At 43.2% G+C, this 18,946-nt stretch overlaps 1 protein-coding gene across 2 annotated transcripts in view; it reads right to left on the bottom strand.

Annotated features, from left to right (window-relative positions):
* The window catches only part of Rrn3 (RRN3 homolog, RNA polymerase I transcription factor), a 45,143-nt gene that overhangs the window by 1,589 nt on the left and 24,608 nt on the right, over window positions 1-18,946 (bottom strand). Inside the window, exons 13-17 of one of the 2 annotated variants that reach the window (XM_028858384.2) lie at window positions 9,599-9,729; window positions 8,126-8,310; window positions 5,702-5,810; window positions 3,443-3,595; window positions 2,449-2,536 (exon numbers count right to left, since the gene is read on the bottom strand). In XM_028858384.2, coding sequence (XP_028714217.1) covers window positions 2,449-2,536; window positions 3,443-3,595; window positions 5,702-5,810; window positions 8,126-8,310; window positions 9,599-9,729 — 666 coding nt within the window. The remainder of the gene's footprint in view (window positions 1-2,448; window positions 2,537-3,442; window positions 3,596-5,701; window positions 5,811-8,125; window positions 8,311-9,598; window positions 9,730-18,946) is intronic. The other variant, XM_028858386.2, reaches the window with a different exon arrangement.

Raw genomic sequence — 18,946 nt, 5'->3', positions numbered from 1 at the left:
CGACTTGGTGTACACACACAACTGATTTGTTTTTAATTTTGTTTTCCGGTCTTTCAAGACAGGGTCTCTCTATTTAGTCCTGACTGTCCTGGAACTCATTCTGTAGACCAGGCTGGCCTCAAAATCAGAGATCCTCCTGCCTCCGCCTCCTGCGTGCTGGGATTAAAGGTGTGCACCACCATGCCTGGTCCTAATTTCTTTTTTATTTATTTTATATATATGAGTATTTTGCCTCTGACGGTCAAAAGAGTGTGTCTGATCCTGTGGAACTAGAGTTACAGATGGTTGTGAGCTGCTAGGTGGGTGCTGGGAATTGAACCTGGGTATTCTGGAAGAGTCTAAGTAAATGTTCTTAACTGATGACCCATCTCTCCAGGACCCCTAACTTTTTTTTTTTTTTTTTAAATGAAAAGCTTAAGAATTCCTTTCCAGAGCCAGAAAAGTTACTCAGTAAACAGAGAGCAGACTCCATCCCCAAAACACCCCAGCACTGGGAAACAAGACAGCCGTCAGTCCAGCCTAACGTGCGAGCTCCCAAATCAACAAGGACACGATGACGCTGAATGTGGGGGTCAGAGTGCTACAGACAGGAACATCACCCATTTCCTCTAGAGCAGGGATTCTCAAACTTCCTAATGCCTCGACCCTTTAATACAGTTCCTCACACTGGTGACCCCAACCATAGAATTATTTTTGTTGCTACTTCATAATTAATTTTGCTACTGTTATATATCTAATGTAAGTATCAGTGTTTTCCGATGGTCTTAAGTACCCCTGTGAAAGGATCATCTTGACTCCCAACAGGGTCACCCCCAATGGGGTCGTGACCCTATCACAACTCACAGGTTAAGAAGTACTGTCTTAGATCTAAATTCTTGTTGGGTAGGACCATGCTGGCTCCACGTCAAGAAGCTTGAGGAATGACACAAGTCTGTGTATTCCTGAGGATCCCAAAACAGGAGCAGACTTTACAATGAGCTGAGTGACATTTGTGTTTGGTGGTAAATGAGCAGATAAATGAGGGCAGTGAAGCTCTGTTCGGATCTCATTCTGTTTGTTTTTAGACAGGGTCTCATTCTGTGGCCTCAGCAATCTGTAACACCAGTCTCTGAAGTACTAGGATTACAGGCACAGCTATTCTCAGTTACTTTCCTTCTCAGCTCCTCCTTACGTACTCCCAGAGTCTCACTCTGTAGCCTCAGAACTCTTGATCCTCTGGTACTTAAGACAGCAGGCATGAGCTGACTGAAACCCCAGCTTTGCAGTGCTGGGGTGGAACCCAGGGCCTCAAGCATGCTAGTCAAGCGCTCTACCATTAAGCCACACTACAGCTGGCAAGCTTATTTCCAACCGATGTTTACCTCCCAAAGTCATTACAGATGGGGCTTGGAAAACAGTTCAGTCTCGATGAACTCGCTGCACAGCGTAAGGGTTTGACTCAGTCCCCAGTACTCATATTTCAGATAAGTTGCTGACAGTGGTGGTGCCCACCTCTAATCCCAGCATGTCGGAGGCAGAGGCAGGAGAATCTCTGAATTTGAGGTTAGTCTAGTCTTCAGAATGAGTTCCAGGACAGCTAGGGAGATACAAAGAAACCTTGTCCCCAAAACACCCAAACAAACAAATAATAAAAATAAAAATAAAGCTGGGTGGGGCTGGAGAGATGGCTCAGCGGTTAAGAGCACTGGCTGCTCTTCCAGAGGTCCTGAGTTCAATTCCCAACAACCACATGGTGGCTCACAACCATCTGTAATGAGATCTGGTGCCCTCTTCTGGCATGTAGATATACATGTAGTGTACTCATAAATAAAATAAACTTTAAAAAAAAAAAAAAAAGGCTGTGCATGGTACACACGCCTTTAATCCCAGCACTCAGGAGGCAGAGGTAGGTGCATCTCTGAGTTCGAAGCCAGGCTGGTCTATGAGTTCCAAGACAGCTAGGGCTATGCAAGGAAATCCTGTCTTGAAAAAAAAAAAAAAATGGATGATGAATAAACAAACAAACAAAGTACAACATACACGTGGAACCTCGGCCTTGAGGAGGCAGAGACAGGCAGTTTCCCTGGGCTGGCCAGACTAGCCTACTTGGAAAACTCCAGTCAATCAAAGACCCTGTCTTACAAACTAAGGTGAGTAGCTCCTAAGGCCCAACACTAAGTCTAACTTCTGGTTTCCACACACATGCACACACCTGACCTCACACACATATACACAAACACATACAAAAAAAAAACTGCCTAGTATGGTGGGAAACAGTACTCAGTGATAGGAAGGAAGGGCCTAGAACGTCATGAAACCCCCATGATAGAAATAAATGAAACAGAACCCCACAAATCCTCTCTATTACTAATAACATAACCTGGGCTTGGACTCAAGCAGCGTTTACAGTGTTTACTGTGGTCTGTAACTACATGAGACTTTCACCAAGTGCCTTCATCACAAATTTACCTTTTTAGAGGGTTTCTTAAATTCCTGTAGCTCTTCAGCACTCATGTCTTCCCAAATCTGATAAATAGGATCAATAAACTTCTTTGACCTGCCAACAAGGATGGCATTTCAAAGTAAATGACTATGTAGCCAACAATCCAACACCTTCGCTCTCTTCTCAGACCCACATGCCACAGCAAGAAGTGAGAACTAGAGCTGACGGGGCTGTGAGTCCTGAGGTTTCGTTCATTAGGGCTTCTTCCCCAGTTACACAGGGGAGCAGTTATCTTCTGTCCCTCAGACTCCAAGGGAAACTGCTTCTGACCCACTCAGTGACTGACAAGTTATCATATGTACAAACAGATTGATATTCTAGAACTTCTACAGGAATCTGCTAGACAGTAAGTCTAGAAAACCAACTCAGATGACACTAGCCATCTTGACTTATTAAGAGTACTAGCTGTTCTTACAAAGGATCCTACCTCTCTTCTATCTCCACAGGCATGAGGCAAGCACATGATACACATGTACACATGCAGGCAAAACACTCAAAAAACAAAAACAAACTTAAAAAAAAAAAAAGAAAGAAAAAAAAACTGCAGTTAGTCAAAATATACAAACACCAAGAATGGCTTGGTGGTTTTCTAGAACAACCATCTAGATAAATCATAGGCACTGGGATGGATTTGGTCATTGGGAGAAAACTAAGAGGCCAAAAGTTGGCAGCACCCTCTCTATCCCAGGAACTCACCCACCGACAGCCTAATCAACTTAAACCAACCATTTGAAAGGAAAACAAAGGACAAAAAGATGAAAAAGGCCTCAGTACCCCCTGGGCTTAGAGAAACATGAGCACAGCCATGATGTGCTTGTGAAGCAGTCTGGGGCCTGTGACATTCCTGCATTCACCATTAGCCAAATTAACAGTCAGGAAGCCCACATAGGACAAAGCAACTCTCAATCCCAGCCTTAGGAAGAGCAAGTATGTCCCACAGAGTCAATTGAGAGGACCTACCTCTTAAGCACACAGGGGTCAAAGGGAAAAAAAGTGTCCAGTGGGTTGGTACAGGTCTGCACAGAATCTCCACCAGCTGTACTTCTAATAACAGGGAGCATCTGGCGATTGTTCCTCTCCATGATGGTGTAGCAGAACACGAGCTGGTACTTACTGTGGGACACACAACAAAGAAGATAAAACAAAACCGTGCTGGGGTCACCCTGTGGGTCGTGGTGTACAGATTACTGCTGTGATGCAGACACTGCTGGGTATAATGAGGACAACAAGAAACAGGACAACTTAGGGTGAGCACTCTGGGCCTGGGATCTGCATATCTGCTAAGGAGGAAGGAAACAGAACACCAAATCAGGCTGAGATTAATGGGTATTATGAAAAGCTAATACACTTGCAAGGTTAAAGTACTCAGCACAATAGTAAAGTACCTATTTTCTGTTTTCAAAAAGAATTAGGACTCATGAAAAAAAAAAATGACTCACTGTTTACTAGGGGCCAAGAGTAGATGCCAGTGGAGATATTCTGAATTTTATGGAAGGACCTGACTAAAGCTGACTTTTTTTTGAGGCAGAGTCTCATCCTATAGCCTTGGCAATCTTCTAGCCTCAGCCTCCAAGTATTAGCATTACAGGCATGAGCCACACACCAGCTCTTCTTCCCCATTCCTTCCTTTTATGTTCTCAGACAGGGTTTCACCATGTAGCAGACTGACCTCAAACTCTTGATTCTCTGGCCTTACCCTCCCAAGTGCTACGATGACAAGAATGAGCATGTTTTTCTTGTTTGTTTTTGGGTTTTTTTCTGCACGGTCCAGGGCCTCATGTACTCAAGCATGTCTACTGCTAAGCCACACTATAGCTTACAAGCTCATTTCCAGCCAACTATGACTTCCCAGAAAAGGCATTACAGAAAGCATCTGATTACTTTTTAATTGGAACTGGTGAATGTAACTCAGTAAAGTATGAGAGCCTAAGCCATCCCCAGAGCCTGTATTTTAAAGAACGAGGGTAAGTGATGGCTCAATGATTCAGCACTGGCTTTTCTTCCAGAAGACACAGGTTTGATTCCCAGCATCCATATGGTGGCTCACAACTAACCATCTGAGACTCCAGTCTTATGAGATTGGACATTCTCTTCTGGCCTCTGGGCACCAGGCACAAAGGTGCTGCACAGACACATGACATACTTGTAAGCAAAACACTCATGCACATAAAAATAAATACCTTTTTAAAAAAAATCCAGGTACAGGTAGGCATGGTGGCACACACAGGCAGATGTCTGTGAGTTCAAGGCCAGCCTGGTCTACAGAGCTAGTTCCAGGACAAACAAGACTACTCAGTAACCCTGTCTCAAAAAAACAAAAACAAACCAAAAACACAAAAAACAAAACAAAAAACCCCACCCAGGTGCCATGCATACTTTTAATCCTGGCACAGGGCGGAAGGAAACTGGGCTCACTGGTGGCAGTGCTGTTCTTCAGCAAAAAGTCACTTGAAGATTTTCATGAAATTCAAGTCAGTATCAATGAAAATCAAGCATGGAAACACAATACAACCCGAAGATACACCGATTCCATATTTACATGCTGAAGGATGATAGTAGGAAAGTACTAAGCCTTTGTTTTCTGTAATTAAACCATTACATTCCTATAAAGGGAGAAAATTTGTGCATACAGAAAAAACACTGCCATTCATGCCATGCTAAAGTCCTAAGTCTGAGCCAGTGTCTGAGTGAGGTAGGGCACAGGCCGTGCAGAGCTCTGTGTTCAGAACTAATGGGTGATGATGTGCCACACACTTTCAGGAACACCTCAGATTCATTACTGTTTGATTCTGAATTCACTGTTTGTGGTTGTGTGTTCAGAAACTTTCTACTGTTGCCAAGTACTTCCTGAGAGCCACACTCAGTTATCCCAACCTTTAACCATCAAGCTCCCCTCCAATTTGTTTTGTTACTAATATGTATTTCCCTGAACTAAGTATCTGTGATTTATTTGTATCTCTCAGCTTACTAGTTTGCCTATTAAGTATTTCAGAGTGCCTAGGCCTCTCTGGATCAAAGTAGGCTTGACTCTCAGTGTCGCTGAAGAATAAAAGAGCTGAATGCAGTATTCTTACAAGGAACAGCATTACTGGTTTCTTCATGTGTATTGCTCTCCAGAATGTACTGGAATTCTCTCAGTGCCAGAGCACATGGCAGCCAGCACAACAGTTCCACCCCTTGACTTTTTAAATATCCATAATGGAAATGCAAATGACTTACTTCGTGACAGCAGCAAAAAAATTAACCACCGATGGTAGGCATATCTTCAGAGGGTTCAGCTGGCTCAGCACGATACGCTCAAAGTTTAGACTCTGAAGATACCGTAAACCTTTGATTAAAAAAAAAAGGAGAGGGCCGCTAAGATTATCTTTAAAAGCACAAATTATTACACATTTAAAAACCAACTTAAGGGCTCTGTGGTAGAATGTGTGCTTAGGATGGGCTTGAGCTCCAGCATGTCCCAAAATAAAGACATTATCAAGAAGTTATTTGCAGAAATACAGGAATAAAGTTCAAGCCAACTGCTGTCAATCAGTACAGCTTTTCTGAAGAAAGAAACCAAAGTTCCTGGCAGGTGAGGGATTACACAGTGTGTTGGTTAGAATAGGAATGGCCCCCCAAACTCATGTTGGAATCCTTGGCCCACAGGGAGTGGTACCAGTAGGAGGTGTGGCCTTGTTTGGAGTGGGTATGGCCTTGTTGGAGGAAGTGTGTCGCTGTGGGGGCGGGCTTTAAGGTCTCATATGGTCAAGCTTTGCCCTGTGTGGCACACCGCCTCCTTCCGCTGCCTGCAGATCAAGATGTAGAACTCTCAGCTCTTTCTCCAGCACCTTGTCTGCCTGCATGCTGCCATGCTTCCCGTCTCTGAAACTGTACGCCAGCCCCAAATCAATGTTTTCCTTTTAATACTTTCTGTGGTCATGGTGTCTCTTCACAGCAACAGAAACTGTAACTAGACACATGACAACCTGGAATCAGTATCTGACAGCTCAGAGCAGACCGGGTGCATGAAGGAGACAAACCACAGAAGCTGAACTCCTAACAGGCAACAACAACAGACTGAGTTCAACTGTGTGTCTTAACAGTGCAGCCAAGCACCCATTCTTAGGCACACGTTACTGTTTGTATTTTCTCCTCTCCCCATCAGTCCTTGTAACATAAGCCTCTCTCTCGCAGCTAATGAATTCCCTCTTACAATGGAATCCCAGCCCAGGATGGAGTAGAAGGGTTATGAATTAAAGCCAACCTGGGCTCCATATAGGAATCACCTCAAAAAAATTTTTTTTGATAAAATACAAATATTTATTATTTTGCAGTAAACAGACCAATTTAATGTTTGTTTACATAGTAATTTTTGATATATGCTTTAATTTAAAAATTACACATGGGCTGGAGAGAGGTCCCAGTGATTAGAGCACTTACAACTCTCTTACAAAGGACCTGGACTCAGTTCCAAGCACCCATATTGCAGCTCACAGCTGTCTGTGGCTCCAGTTCCAGGAGATCAGATGCCCTCTTCTGACCTCCATGGCACCAGGCACACACACGGTGCATATACATACATGCAGGCAAAACTCCCATATATATTCTATAAAATAAATATATATCACATATATTACATGTGATATATTTAAGATATGTATATGTATATACATATATATTTATTTATTTAAAATCAAAGCCAGGTACAGTACACACCTATGATCCCAGCCTTGGAAGGCTGAGGCAAGAGGACCAATTCCAAAGTAGCTTGAACTACCAAGTGTGAACCTGACTCAAAACCATTTTAAAATGACAAGTAGATATGGCAGAGGCCGCATGGCCTATCTATGTAGACTACTGTTGCTCTTGTAGAGGACCTGGGTTCAGTTCCCAGCACCCACATAGTGGCTAACAACTGTTTAAAACTACAGTCACAAAGATCACAAAGTCACAAAAACACCTACTTCTGGCCTCTGAAGTCACTACATGCACATGGCACACAGACATGCATGCAGGTAAAATACCCATAAACATAAAATAAATTTTAAAAAGAAAGAAATAGATGTGTTAGCTTGCAAAACGTATTTCCTCTCTAATCAAGATTCTTGGCCTAGGGCTGGCGAGATGGCTTATCAGATAAAAAGTGCCTGCCACCAAACCTGACAACCAAGTTTGATTCCCCGGGACACACATATTGGAAGAGAACTGACTCCTGCAAGTTGTCCTCTGACCTCCACATCATGCAGTCATCATGCAGTGTGTGCATGGAAGGTTGCGAACCACTGGACTAGGTGGAATTTCTCCTGTGGCAAAACAAGGCCACAAGGGCGGGAAGTGAAGAAGGAAGAGCTCAAACAAGCGGATCAAAGATACCCTTTGCTCTGACTCCTTTCCAGTGATTTCTCTAGTAGCTACCAAACAATACGTAAACACCAGTGGGGAAAAATAGAAAGTGTTCATGCTTGAAGGAAACCCAGAGTCTTACACCTCAGTCTACCTCGCTCTCCTTTGCAGGTCCATGACGCCATGACTACACTGTGGCAGCTAACTCCCACCAACCCTTCTCCCACATTCACAATAAAGCATCAACCCAAGGCAAGCAGTACTGACCCAAAGGTCCAAATACAATGAGAAAACCCAGCCTGAACACACATTATCTACCTTCCTTCAAGTTTCCACTCAAAAGCTGCTTGTGTCTAAAAACGAAAGTGTAGAATACAGCTTGGCAGGCTGAATAAAATGGTCCATGGAGTGCAACATCACAAAAAGCCTTTGTTCCTGAATCCTGGTTATTAAGATACATGTGCAGCCAGTTAACCAAAAGATCCAGGCATGACTTTACAGTGCTGAAAAGAGAGAGAGTTGGTGTTATTGGCTTCATCAAAAAACTAGAGACAGAAACACACACTTGTCTTTCACTATCCATTATAAAGGCTCAAATACTACCAACAGGGTGGGATGTACCTCAGTGGTAAGCAAGTGCTTAACATGCATGAGGTCCTGGGTTCCATCCCCAGCACCAAAACTAAACCCACCAAAAACCCGTGGGCAGAGAAAGGCAGAAGGAAAGGACAGGTGGTAGGAAGTTGCCTTCCAATTTTTGTTGTTTTTGAGTTTTTGTGGGGTTTGTTTTTTGTTGTCTCCCATCCCCATCCTAGACAGTATTTCTGTGTAGTTTTGGCTGTCCTGAACCTCGGTCTATAGACCAGACTGGCCTCGAACTCAGCTCACCTGCCTCTGCCTCCCCAGTACTGGGACTAAAGAATGCCTTCCAACTCTGTGAGGCAGCACTTACTTCTGCAGAGCAAGAGGCCTTAAGGATGTCCCAAGAAGCTAGGCACGGGAGCAGAGGCCTGTAATCCCGGCACTGAGCAAACTGAAGGCGGGTCTGGAGCTGAGGCCAACCTGGGTTCCAGAGCAAGACTTTGTCTCAAAAAACCAAAATGGAACAAAAAAGACAAAAATTCAGGGATGGAGCTGGGTTTTTCCAATTCAGCTGAGGTTTCCTGGCTTAGCTTCCAGCCTAATAGCAATGTGGCTAAAAGGATCAGGGCTTCTTCCCTACTGGACTCAAAAACTGGAACCACAAGACTTTTAATTGACTGGGGGGTGGCTTAACAGCATCTTTGCCTGTATCTTGTGGAGCCCCTGATGAAACTGGCCCCTAGAGATGCCCTACATCACCTCTAAGTCTCAGTGCTGGGGGTTGAACCCGGGGCTTTGCATGTGCCAGATGCACTTTACCACTGAGCTCCATCCCACCCCCAATCACCTTCAAGGGGTTTTCTCCAGATCAAACAGACACAATTGATTTGGAAAACAAATGAAAAACAACAAACCTACAAAAAGAATAAAAACAATATATAACACTGTGCTACCCATGAACAGAGACAGGCTTTCAGGTTCAGCACACAAACAGATGCCTCATGTACCTTCTATTATCCAAAATGGAGACCTCTCCTTCTCAAACTGTTTTTTAGAAATAAAAACACCTTGCATTGTAGTGAACATTTTCCCCCTTGCTTTACAAAGACAGATCAAAAAATATAAGACCTATTTCTTTGACTTGAGACAATACTATAATCTTCCTAAAGCAAAACACTAAAAAGACATTTGGAAAATTAGGCTACTTACATAAGAGGAATGAATTTAGCTCTTGCCAAAAAGCTCCCAATGTAATTCGCAGCAGCTTGTCTGATGATGGCGGGGTTATTTGGATCCTGCAACTTTTTCCAGAGATGTTCCAAAAATGCTTCTGCAAATCCCTGTAACAAGAGAGGCTGCTAGCTTGATATCTCTAATGCTGAAAATATTCTGGCTCTCAGCACCCTGAAGGCGTTACCTAACAATGCAATTATACTGCTAAACAAAAAAATAGAGGGTTTCTTATTTAAAAACAAAAACTCAGCAGATCCAGCTCTCCTCCTGCCCCTCATTGCTTTGTGTTAGCCACTGATGCATAGGAACACTCTCTACCTGGGAACCCAGTGGCCACACTAGGCTAGGGCTCAGGTAGGCTATTTCCCTTCTCCTTGTCCTCCACTTCCATCTCTCCAGGCTCATCCCCAGTCCTGTAGCAGCCTGCTTGCAGGGACTCCTCCTCCCTCCATCCGTTCTTAGGGAGCTCTGCCAAATCTTGGCGTGCATGCAACTTTCCTTCTCCCTATGGACCTTCTCAGCACACCACCCCCTTCTAACCCATCCCCATTCCTTTGTGTCAGCCCCCATACCTAGAAATACTTTCTATCCCAAAGGCCCCCCAGAGGCCATACATGGCAGGGTAGGTGAATCACACTGTGCTCCATTAAGATCTCTCCACTCTTACCCTCAGCCCAATGACAATCTGCTTGCAGGAGTGCCCCGCTCCGTCCCCCACCTCCAGCTCTTGAGTCCAGATCCAGGATCCCCTAGCCCTTTCATCTCTATCTCTCTTCAATTTTGTAGTTTAATGTAACCTACTTCCAAGATCCCCTGATCCTACTACACCTCCAGCTCCCTGTAGACTCCACTCCTAGATGTGAATAGGATCTTCATCATAGGTCTTTCCTGAAGCCCCCCTCAGCCTTTCTCTCTGCCACCCACCCACTTCCAGAAGCACTTACTAAAAGACAACTCATGGCCATCCCTAAGATCCAGAGAAGGCAACAGAAACCAAGGAGTGAACACCCACTCAACAAAGACAAGACCAGATAGCAACAGCAAGAATCTCCTCAATGACCCCAAACACCAGATGCCTAGACACCAGTGCAAAAACACAACCATTAACAGCCAAGACAATACACCTCCACTAGAACCCAGTAGCCCTGCTAGGGTAGGCCCTGAGAAATGCAACACAGCTGAAGCACCAGACAAGGATTGAAAACAGCAATTATGAATGTGTTCAAGGACCTTAAAGACGATATGAATAAATACCTTAATGAAGTCTGTGAAAATACAAACAGTGGAATGAAATAATGCAAACAGTTCAAGACATGAGTAGGAGAAAAAGCCAGGTAGTGTAGCACACACCTTTAATTACAGAAAAAAAACATCTTGGGTTAAGTCTAACCAAGCAAGTGAAAGACTTGTATGATAAAAGCTTTAAACAACTGAAGAAGATGGAAAGACCTCCCATGCTCACGGATCAGCAGGATTCTATAGTGAAAACTTGCCAAACTACAAGAAGCAGCCTACAGATCCAACACAATCCCAATCAAAACTCCAACACAGTTCTTCACAGAACCTGAAACGACAATTGTCAGCTTCATATGGAAATGTGTGAAGGTGTATTGCTGTGACTGCTGTAATAAAAAGCTGAACAGCCAATAGAGCAGTATAGGCAGGAGGTATAGGTGGGATTTCCGGAGAGAGAAAGGAAGAGAAGAAGTCTAGGCACACAGGAGACAACAGGAGACACACATGTGCAGTACATGACAGAAATAGGTTAATTTAAGTTATAAGAACTAGTTAAAAACAAGCCTAAGCTAAGGCCAAGCTTTCATAATTAATATTAAGTTTCCATGTTGTTATTTGGAAGCTGGTGGTACAGAGAAAGACTCATTACACAGGATAGCTAAAACGATCCTAAATAATAAAAGAAGTGCCGGAGGTGTCACCATCCCCAATCTCAAATGGCTCTACATAGCTAGAGTAATAAAAACTGCATGGTATTGTGTAGCTGAAGTTTCCTAGCCCTGCCTGGCCCACGGTCAGGACAAATCTCTCCCATTAGTGTCCCCCAGTAAACACACGGAGACTTATATTACTTATAAACTGTATGGTGTGGCAGGCTGCTTGCTATCTGTTCTTATATCTTAAATTAACCCATTTCTATAAATCTATACCTTGCCACGTGGCTCGTGGCTTACCGGTATCTTACATCATGCTTCTCCTCATGGCAGCTGGCAGTGTCTCCCTGCCTCAGCCTTCCACCTCCCAGAATTCTCCTCCTCCTTGTCTGCCTACACTATCCTTCCTGCCTGGCTACTGGCCAATCAGCATTTTATTTATCAGTCAATCATAGCAACATATATTTACAGCATACAGGACGTCCCACAGCAGTATTGACATACAAACAGAAATGTTTATCACTGGAATAAAACTGAAGACCTAGACATAAGCTCACACACCAATGGATACCTGATTTTTGACAAAAAAAAAAAAAAAAAAAAAAAAAAAGCCCAAAATACACACTGGAAAAAAGATAGCATCTTTAACAAATTGTGCTAGTCAAGCTGATGGCTACATGTACAAGAATGCTAACAGATCCATATTAATCACCCTGCATGAAACTCAACTACAAATGAATCAAGGACCTTAACATAAGGATAGATACCCTGAATCTTATAGAAGAGGAAGTGGGGAATAGTCTTGAACTCATTTGCACAGGAAAAGACTTTCTGAATGGGACACTGATAGACCAGGCACTAAGAACAACACTAATGGGATATCATGAAATTGGAGTCTTTAATCCCAGAACCCAGGAGGCAGAGGCAGGTGGATCTCTGAGTTCAAGGCCAGCCTGGTCTACAAGTTCCAGGACAGTCAGGACTATACAGAGAAACCCTGTCTTGGAAAAAAAAAAAAAGGAAATTGAAAGGCTTCTGTACAGCAAAGGACACCATCACTTGGACAAAGCAGCAGGCTACAGAATAGGAAAAGAGCTTTACCAATTACATACTGATACCAATTACATCTGATAGAGGCTTAATATCTATAATATATAAAGAACTAAAAAAAAAAAAACTGGACATCAAGAAAGCAACCCAACTTAAAAATGGGGTACGGACGGTGGTGGCGCACTCCTTTAATTCCAGCACTCGGGAGGCAGAGGAAGGCAGATCTCCATTGAGTTCGAGGCCAGCCTGGGCTACCAAGTGAGTTCCAGGAAAGGTGCAAAGCTACACAGAGAAAGACTCATTACACAGGATAGCTAAAACGATCCTAAATAATAAAAGAAGTGCCGGAGGTGTCACCATCCCCAATCTCAAATGGCTCTACATAGCTAGAGTAATAAAAACTGCATGGTATTGTGTAGCTGAAGTTTCCTAGCCCTGCCTGGCCCACGGTCAGGACAAATCTCTCCCATTAGTGTCCCCCAGTAAACACACGGAGACTTATATTACTTATAAACTGTATGGTGTGGCAGGCTGCTTGCTATCTGTTCTTATATCTTAAATTAACCCATTTCTATAAATCTATACCTTGCCACGTGGCTCGTGGCTTACCGGTATCTTACATCATGCTTCTCCTCATGGCAGCTGGCAGTGTCTCCCTGCCTCAGCCTTCCACCTCCCAGAATTCTCCTCCTCCTTGTCTGCCTACACTATCCTTCCTGCCTGGCTACTGGCCAATCAGCATTTTATTTATCAGTCAATCATAGCAACATATATTTACAGCATACAGGACGTCCCACAGCAGTATTGACATACAAACAGAAATGTTTATCACTGGAATAAAACTGAAGACCTAGACATAAGCTCACACACCAATGGATACCTGATTTTTGACAAAAAAAAAAAAAAAAAAAAAAAAAAAAGCCCAAAATACACACTGGAAAAAAGAAAGCATCTTTAACAAATTGTGCTAGTCAAGCTGATGGCTACATGTACAAGAATGCTAACAGATCCATATTAATCACCCTGCATGAAACTCAACTACAAATGAATCAAGGACCTTAACATAAGGATAGATACCCTGAATCTTATAGAAGAGGAAGTGGGGAATAGTCTTGAACTCATTTGCACAGGAAAAGACTTTCTGAATGGGACACTGATAGACCAGGCACTAAGAACAACACTAATGGGATATCATGAAATTGGAGTCTTTAATCCCAGAACCCAGGAGGCAGAGGCAGGTGGATCTCTGAGTTCAAGGCCAGCCTGGTCTACAAGTTCCAGGACAGTCAGGACTATACAGAGAAACCCTGTCTTGGAAAAAAAAAAAAAAAAAAAAGAGGAAATTGAAAGGCTTCTGTACAGCAAAGGACACCATCACTTGGACAAAGCAGCAGGCTACAGAATAGGAAAAGAGCTTTACCAATTACATACTGATACCAATTACATCTGATAGAGGCTTAATATCTATAATATATAAAGAACTTAAAAAAAAAAAAAACTGGACATCAAGAAAGCAACCCAACTTAAAAATGGGGTACGGACGGTGGTGGCGCACTCCTTTAATTCCAGCACTCGGGAGGCAGAGGAAGGCAGATCTCCATTGAGTTCGAGGCCAGCCTGGGCTACCAAGTGAGTTCCAGGAAAGGTGCAAAGCTACACAGAGAAAACCTGTCTCGAAAAACAAAAAAACCCAACCAATCAAACAAAAAAATCTATAAGGCTGCAGAGATGGCTCAGAGGTTAAGAGCACTGACTGCTCTTCCAGAGGTCCTGAGTTCAATTCACAGCAACCACATGGTAGCTCACAACCATCTGTAATGAGATCTGGTGCTCTCTTCTGGCCTGCAGTCACATATGCTGTATACATAATAAATAAATAAATAAATAAATAAATAAATAAATAAATAAATAAATAATCTTTAAAAAATAAAAATAAAAATGGGGTACATAACTAAATAAGAGTTCTCAAAAGATGAAATACAAATGGTTGAGAAACGCTTAAATGTTCAACATCCTTAGTTATCAAGGAAATGAATACCAAATCTACTTTGAGATTACATCCTTCACCAGTCAGAATGTCGAAGATCAATAAAACAAATGACAGCTCATGCTGGCAAGGATGTGGGGGAAGGGAAACACTCATCACTGCTGGGGGGAGTGCAAACTTCACAGACAATATGGAAATCAGTGTGGTGGTTCCTCAAGAAGTTAGAAATCCATCTACCTCAAGATCCAATTGTACCACTCTTGGGCATATACCCATAACGACTCTACATCTTACTACTGAGAAACTTGCTCTCCCACGTTCACGCTGCTCTATTTATAATAGCCAGAACTAGGAACAGCCTGGATGTCATCAACAGATGAACGGATAAAGAAAATGTGGTACATTTACAAGATGGAATTACACAATTCAGCTATTTTTTAAAAAAAGAAAGAAATCATTAAAATTTGTAGGTAATAGATGGAACTAGAAAAAAAAATCATCCTGAGTGACATAACCCAGACCCCAAAAGACAGTGTCATGTGTGGATGTCAGCTTTAGAGCCTTTGAGAGGCATTACGATCAGTATGACCACAGAGGTTAGGTATAGAGGAAGAACTAGGAGGTCAGGAGGATTCCCAAGGAAAGAAAAACAGAATATATAGTTAGAGAGAGACAGGGAGGAGACAAGAATGGGAGGACTAATGGAGAGAGGGAGGGAAAGGGAAGGAAAGAAGGGAAAGTGAGCACTGCGGGCCATTTGAGAGGCCGTATGGAAACATACTACAGTAGACGCTTCTAAAAATAGACACCTATTTTAAGAAATCTAAACGGAGTCACCAAATAACAGGGGAGACAAGACCTCCAGGGCCAGGAACAGGTTACAACTAATTGAGCTGTTGGCCAAAGGGGCCCCATAGACACTCCCAAACAATTCAAGCTATTAATAATAACAATATTATTAATATTAATAATAGCTAAGGCTATTAGTTGCTCTCCACAAACTGATGGTAAGGCCCTACAGCTAAAGACAACACTTGCATATCTCACTGAACACAGAGCACTAGAGCATTGGTACCTACACAGAGCCATCACCCCTAGAAGAGTGAACTCTGACTAGAGTTCATGGTACTGGAATGTACTCTGTATTCTACTACAGGAAAAATGTGGATGCAAACCAAGCTACAAACTCTTTGATCTACAATGGTGGCCTGCCTGTACGATACACTGGTGCAACAGTAACACAATTGTTGTTGAAGTAACCAACCACTATCTGATTGGATTTAAGACCCACTCCATGAGATGGAACCCATGCCTGACACTGCTTAGGTGGCCAAGAACCTGAGACTAGACAGGCCATAGATACAGGGGAAACCCAAACACTACTGTTCTGCTAAAGGAACACAGCAATGCAATGATTTCTAACAGCACTCTGCTATACTTATAGCAGCCATCATCAGAGAAGCTTCCCCTGAAGATGGGAACTAATATAGAGACCCACATCTTGAATGTGAAGAGAGTGAGACCTTTGAACACGTAGTCCTAAATAGGTTGTCTCCATCAAATCTCTCCCCTCAGGGCTGAAGAAACTATGTAGAAGAGGAGGCAGAAAGATTTTAAGAGCCAGAGAAGATGGATAATACGAGGAAACACAACAGGACTGACTCACATATGAACTCACATGCACAGGTCCAAAACAGACAGTGTCCAGCACTGAGATGGAGAAGTAGACACAAACTCCCATCCCTAACCAAGAAGCTACCTCCAACTCCCCCTTGCAAAGGAAAAATTAGTTTCTCCAAAGGCATTTCAAACCACACTTAACGGTAGGCCCCATGCCCAGAAGTAGATAGCCAACACAAAATCTTATTCATTTTTTGATTGTATATTAAGGTTTCTGATTTTGTTTTTATGGATTTTGTTTATGTGTATCTCTGCATATGTATCATTTCTCTGTTTCTGTTTATTAGTTTATTCATTTTTAAAATTACTATTATTATTATTTGTGGGTTTTTTATTGTTGCTTTTGCCTGTTTTCTTAAGAGAGAGAGCAAGAAGGCCTGGAGTTGGAAGGGTGGAGAAGAGCTGGAAGACGAAAATGATCAGAATATAGTGTATAAAAAAATTTTATTTTCGGGCCGGGCGGTGGTGGCGCACACCTTTAATCCCAGCACTCAGGAGGCAGAGGCAGGCAGATCTCTGTGAGTTCGAGGCCAGCCTGGGTTACGAAGTGAGTTCCAGGAAAGGCGCAAAGCTACACAGAGAAACCCTGTCTCAGAAAAACCAAAAAAAAAAAAAAAAAAAAAAAAACCAGAAAAACCTCTAAACGCATCCCAGCCAGGTGGTGGTGGCACCACCTTTAATCCCAGCACTTGGGAGGCAGAGTCTGTGAGTTCGAGGCCATCCTGGTCTACAAAGTGAGTTAGTTCCAGGACAGCCAGGGATGTTATAAAGAGAAACCCTGTCATGGAAAACAAACAAACAAAACCCTAAAAGCATCCTGGGTGGGAAATGACCCAATGGACTCCAAATATAGCTAGCTAATCATCAAAACCAATGCTAAGTGATAGGCACGGTGGTTTACATCTGTAGTCCCTGCTAGCGGGCAGGCTGTGGCAAGAGAATGACTTGAGCCCAGAAAATTGGTGCCAAGCCTGGCAACATACTGAGATTGCCTCTCAAAAGACACAGAAGCTGGTGAGATGCCTCAGCAGGAAAAGGTGCCTGCCACCAAGCCTGATGACCTGAGTTGGGACTCAAACAATGGAAAGAGAGAACACCCTCACAAAAACTGTCCTCTTACATTTACAGGTGTGCGGTGGCAAGGCACATGCATGCTCATGTATATACACACACACCAACACCAAAGCCCAGAAACAGACAGACACACACCTAAATAAATAAGTCAAATGTAATTTTAAAAATTAAAGCAGGGCTAAGTAAGATTACTCAGCAGCTAAGATCACTTGCTGCCCTTGTAGAGGACCTACAAGATTCCCAGCACCAACATGGCCACATCTGTAACTCCTCACAAGCATCTGTAACTCCAGTCCCAAGGGATCCAACGCCCTCTTCTGGTCTTTGGGAACACCAGACATGCAAGTGGCAAACAGAAAGACATGCAGGCAAAATACCCATAACATAAAACAATTAAAAAAAAAAAAAAAACACATACACTGAATATGCAGAATGTAGGTTAGAGGCAGAACTCTGTAAACTGCACATTATAAAAGCTCTTTGAGGTGGATACAGAAGGATCTGTTAGTTCAAGACCAGTTGGCCTACACAGCAAGTTCTAGGCTAGTTAGAGATATGTAGTGAGATAAACAGTGTATCTCAAAAAAGAAAAGGCTCTTGAATGATTTGGACGCTGAACCAAACCGGAAGGCCAGAGCTCATCCACACTTCCCTGGAACTCCTCAGGAGTTCTTGCTGTGAATATAAAGTATCTTACTTGTTCCAATGCCCAGATCTCAGCCCTGCACAGATGCAAGATTACTAGAGGAAGAACGGCCAATAGGCTTCCTAGCAAAAGGCGCCCCCCACCCACCAGCTCTAACAACTGTTCCTAAAGCCAAGGATACTCAGGTTTTGTTAACACTTAGTTTAGCTTCCGTACCATTTTTCTCTGGATTGTTGTACGCTGCTACAAAATAGTTGCCCAAAAGGGGGAAGGGGAGCCTCTTGCAGCTTTATTTTATTTTTTCAAAGGAAGAAAGCCCAAACCTGCAGTTTTAAAACTCTAGATTAAGAAGTCTACTTAAGGAACCACAAGATGTCTCATTGACCTATGCTTAATCACTAGGATCGAAGAGTAGAAAATAAGAAATTCCCACAGGTTGTCCTCTGACCTCTGTGAACACTGCTGCAAGTCCAAGTACCTGTTCTCTCCCTCCCCCACCTCACCCCCTCTCTCTCAATAAGGGCTGGAGAAATGGCTCAGCAGCTAAGGGAGCCTGCTGCTCTTGTAAAGATCATGAGCTTGATTCCTAGCACCCACCTCAGGTGGCTCACAATACTGTGAGAACAGAAATGAAACAAATACCCCAGGCTAGGTATGATTGTATGTCTATAATCTCAGCTCTTGGGAAGCAGAGATAGGCAGATCTCCTTGAGTTTGATACTAGCCTGATCTACATAGCTAGTTCCAGGACAGTCAGGGCTACACAGAGACTCTGGCTTAAAAAATGCTGGGGGGGGGGGGGCGCACACCTTTAATCCTGGCACTCAGGAGGCAGAGGCAGGCAGATCAATGTGAGTTGGAGGTCAGCCAGAGCTACACAGAGAAACCATCTTGAAAAACAAACAAACAAAAAGCTCCACACATACCTCTGGGGATTAGGGGCAAGGGATAGCTCAGTTGGTACTTTGTTTCCTTTGCAAGGGCTGGATTTGAGCACC

The sequence above is a fragment of the Peromyscus leucopus genome, chromosome 8b (assembly GCF_004664715.2).
Source record: "Peromyscus leucopus breed LL Stock chromosome 8b, UCI_PerLeu_2.1, whole genome shotgun sequence".
Classification (NCBI taxonomy): Eukaryota; Metazoa; Chordata; class Mammalia; order Rodentia; family Cricetidae; genus Peromyscus; species Peromyscus leucopus.
The sequence above is the reverse complement of the archived record's forward strand: the minus strand, read 5'-3'. Positions and strand labels throughout refer to the sequence as shown.